At 47.7% G+C, this 3,653-nt stretch overlaps 1 protein-coding gene across 4 annotated transcripts in view; it reads right to left on the bottom strand.

The window, feature by feature from the left end:
- The window catches only part of xrn2 (5'-3' exoribonuclease 2), a 17,707-nt gene that overhangs the window by 9,801 nt on the left and 4,253 nt on the right, over window positions 1–3,653 (bottom strand). For all 4 annotated transcript variants that reach the window (XM_016664335.1, XM_007578448.2, XM_016664337.1 and 1 more), the window contains exons 12-18: window positions 2,449–2,506; window positions 2,269–2,376; window positions 2,154–2,198; window positions 1,940–2,083; window positions 1,508–1,552; window positions 1,127–1,218; window positions 543–678 (exon numbers count right to left, since the gene is read on the bottom strand). In XM_016664335.1, coding sequence (XP_016519821.1) covers window positions 543–678; window positions 1,127–1,218; window positions 1,508–1,552; window positions 1,940–2,083; window positions 2,154–2,198; window positions 2,269–2,376; window positions 2,449–2,506 — 628 coding nt within the window. The remainder of the gene's footprint in view (window positions 1–542; window positions 679–1,126; window positions 1,219–1,507; window positions 1,553–1,939; window positions 2,084–2,153; window positions 2,199–2,268; window positions 2,377–2,448; window positions 2,507–3,653) is intronic.

The following is a 3,653-nucleotide window of genomic DNA, read 5'->3' on the forward strand; positions in this document are numbered from 1 at the left end:
GCTACGCTAACGCTACAGCGTTAATCACAAAGACTAGCTACGCTAACGCTACAGCATTAATCACAAAGACTAGCTACGCTAACGCTACAGCATTAATCACAAAGACTAGCTACGCTAACGCTACAGCAGTAATCACAAAGACTAGCTACGCTAACGCTACAGCATTAATCACAAAGACTAGCTACGCTAACGCATTAATCAAAGACTAGCTACGCTAACGCTACAGCATTAATCACAAAGACTACCTATGCTAATGCTATAGCATTAATCACAAAGACTAGCTACGCTAACGCTAAACCATTAATCACAAAAATCTACACCAACGCTAAAGCGCTACAACAACATGGTATGTAGAGGAAGCTAATGCTAAAGCGCTATGCTAACATTGGGCTTGGTGGAAGCTAATGATGAAACACTACACTAACATGATATTTAGTGGAAGTTAATGCTGAAGTACTGCTACAGCACAGGCAGAACCGGCCAGTGATGGGTCCCGGTTCTGGTTCCGGTTCAGCCAGAACCGGCCAGTGCATCCCGATTACCTGGTAGTAGTAGCGCAGCACCCAGCACAGCCCCTCCACATAGGAGCGCACCACCTTCTTCCTGAAGCCGTCGTCAGACACGTCCACGTCAAACTTGGTCTTATAGTACCTCTGCTTCCAGCCGTCCTCCCACAGCCTGCAGCAACACACACACGGACACACACATGGTCACACACACGGTCACACACACGGATACACACACGGTCACACACACGGATACACACAAGGGGGTAAGTGTGTGTAAGTGGTGGGGGGGCATCATGAATACCAATTTAGCTCGGTGGATTTAGGAGCTTTGACGAGAGCATCACTGAGGAATTTACTGCCACGTTCCTGATTTCCATATTAATCAGGCTGGGAGGGAAGCAGAGCACTGGGAGCACTGGGGAGGGCTCAGTGCCTGCAGCTGATCTGATTCAGGAGTGGAATCAGTTCAAAGTTTAGCTTAGAAGCAGTTCTGATGTTTTCAAGGCAGATATTCAGGAGTTGTGACTGAAGCAGTGTCAGTGTCCGGTTCTGACCCGGTTCGTGGTTCTGACCCGGTTCCGGCTTGCAGTCAAACAGAGTGATGGTAATCGCCTGACCTGACGTTGTCTTCAGGCTCCGGCTCGCTGTCGCTGTCCTCATTTTTCCTTTTGACTCCTCGGTCTGTGCCGTCGCTCACGCCTGCAGACGACTGAGCAGGGCAACAAAACCCACAAACAGCTGCAGTCAGTGGGTTATGGCAGAAATATAAATGATTGATTACTTATTAACTGAGGCCTGTGGGCAGATCTGCTCCGGAACCAGCTGTTCTAGAAACTACTGAGTGTTCCTGAATAGAAAATAATAAATAAAATATACAGTCTGCACTGTCAGTACCTTCATGTTTCCCTTTGAGTTTAAATGTTTAAAAAATATTCTAAATATGTAAAAAGAAAGAGTGTGTGGGTGAGAGAGAGAGAGAGAGAAGTGAGTGAACACACCCTGCCTCCGTTCCTCATCATGGACTTCAGGGACTGAGCTGCATCCTGCAGGAGAAACCAGACAGAAACAAACGATTGGAGAAAACGAGGATTTAAACTCTGCATTCAGGCTGAACTCGCCTCCAGAATCCGTCCCTGCACACCGATGGGATTCCACTCACAACCTCAAATCTTTTCTGCTTCAGACATTTCTATGGTTCATCATCTTCATTTATCATACTGGGAAAATTAATAAAAACAAGAACACCTGCAGAGTGGGCGGAGCCTTCTGACCACAGAGACAACGCTACCCAATTACTACCTGACTGCTAAATGAGCGCTACCTGAACGTTGGCTGAACATTAGCTGATTGCTAGCTGATTGCTAGCTGAATGTTAGCTGAATGTTAGCTGATCGCTAGCTGATTGCTAGCTGAATGTTAGCTGATGCTACCTTGTTGTGCTGCTCGACCGACTGCATCCTCATGTCGTAGGCCTGGTAGCGGGCGTTGTGGACCGGCTCAGGACGGTCCCTCCTGCCCAGGGCCTGGGGGGCGAACTGACCTGAGGTCATGAAGGCCGGACCCTGCTGCTCGGCCTGTGGGAGGAGAAAACGCATGACGCACCCAGAGAACCGGTCAGAGGTCGGGACCAGCAGCTGGACTCACCTTCATCCTCTTCCGTTTCTCCTTGTTTCTCCTCTTGAAGTTCTCCTGCAGGAAGAAAGAGGAAGTTTAGAGGAGCAGCGACAGAACGCGGTTCCTCCGTCCTCCAGCGTCTCACATCGTCCTCTTTGCGCTTCTTGAAGATGTTATCCTCAGCCACGCCCACCGCCTGCATGATCATCTCCACCCGCTCCAGGTTCACGAACCCATTCTGTGTCAGGTAGCCCTGCAGAAGAACGCCGGAGGTCAGAGACAGACCAACCGGACCGGGTCTGACCGGACCGGGTCGGATACTCACTCCGGTCTTGTGCACCACGTCCTTGTAGATGTTGACCAGCCGGTCGATGGCGCCCTCTCTGTGGGGACGACAGGGCATGAAGATTTATTAACCGGATCTGAGACTCCAGGCTGGTTCTGCTCCAGTAAATAATTGTATTTGTTGGAGCATTCTTTGAGTCCAGAAGCTGATTTTTACATAATTTATTTCTGATCATCTGGAAACCTCAGATCAGCTGCTTGACTGGACCAGAACCAGCAGTTTTCTTATTGGTCCGATTCATTCAGATTTTGAACTGTTCAAGTTCATGCTCTTATTCTGAAGTCCATTTAGGTAGCAGTTCTGTTTCCTCTTATATTCTCCACCTGTGATTTGCTGCAGCAGTTGGCGTTTATTCTGTACCCAGAATGCATCACTGTGTGGAGATCTGCTGATGTCCTGTCCTGTGGTGAGCTAGGCTAAATCAGTAGCAGAGATAGCAAAACTAATCCATGAAAGGTTTGTTCTAAAGAATCATTTCCTGAGGATCAAACCTACAGGAATGTGTAATGACAAATACAGCCCTGCAGGGGGTGATGTACCATGTTAGCACATGTGTTAGCATGGAAACAGTTTTAGCATTAGCTTCCACTAAATACAGTGCTGGTATAATTCTTTAACATTTAGCTTTTGCTACATACTGTGATAGCATAGCACTTTAGCATTAGCCTCTGCTGAGTATCATGTTGATATAGAGCTTTAGCGTTAGCCAAACTAAAGCTTATGATTACTGCTTTAGGGGTAGCACAGCTAACAGTTTAGCCAGTGATGCCATAGTTTTCCAGACTTTTCAACTTCATGTAGAAATCCGGTCCGGTCCGTGTTTCTGCTTCAGATCATTTCAGTTTTATTGGATTCAACAGAAAACCTCCAGAGAGGAACGTCAAACGTGTTTAAAATGTTTCTATCCGACAATCACAGAGTCTCATTTCTGAACCTTTTTAGCTCAAAGCCTCTGCAGCAGCAGAACGGCAGCCTGAGCAGAGGAGCAGAACCAAGGCGCCGATTTAAAATGCTAATTATGGATCCTGATTAAAATGCCAGGCTCATTCAGAGGATCAGGCAGGATTAGCTGATTAACTGGAATCTGATCTGCACCTAGAAACGCCTCAACCTGAAACACCGAACCAGACGGGGCGCCGCTGCCATCAGAACCGCTGCGATCAGAACCGCTGCGATCAGAACCG

The sequence above is a fragment of the Poecilia formosa genome, unplaced genomic scaffold (assembly GCF_000485575.1).
Source record: "Poecilia formosa unplaced genomic scaffold, Poecilia_formosa-5.1.2 Scaffold480, whole genome shotgun sequence".
In the NCBI taxonomy this organism is placed as follows: Eukaryota; Metazoa; Chordata; class Actinopteri; order Cyprinodontiformes; family Poeciliidae; genus Poecilia; species Poecilia formosa.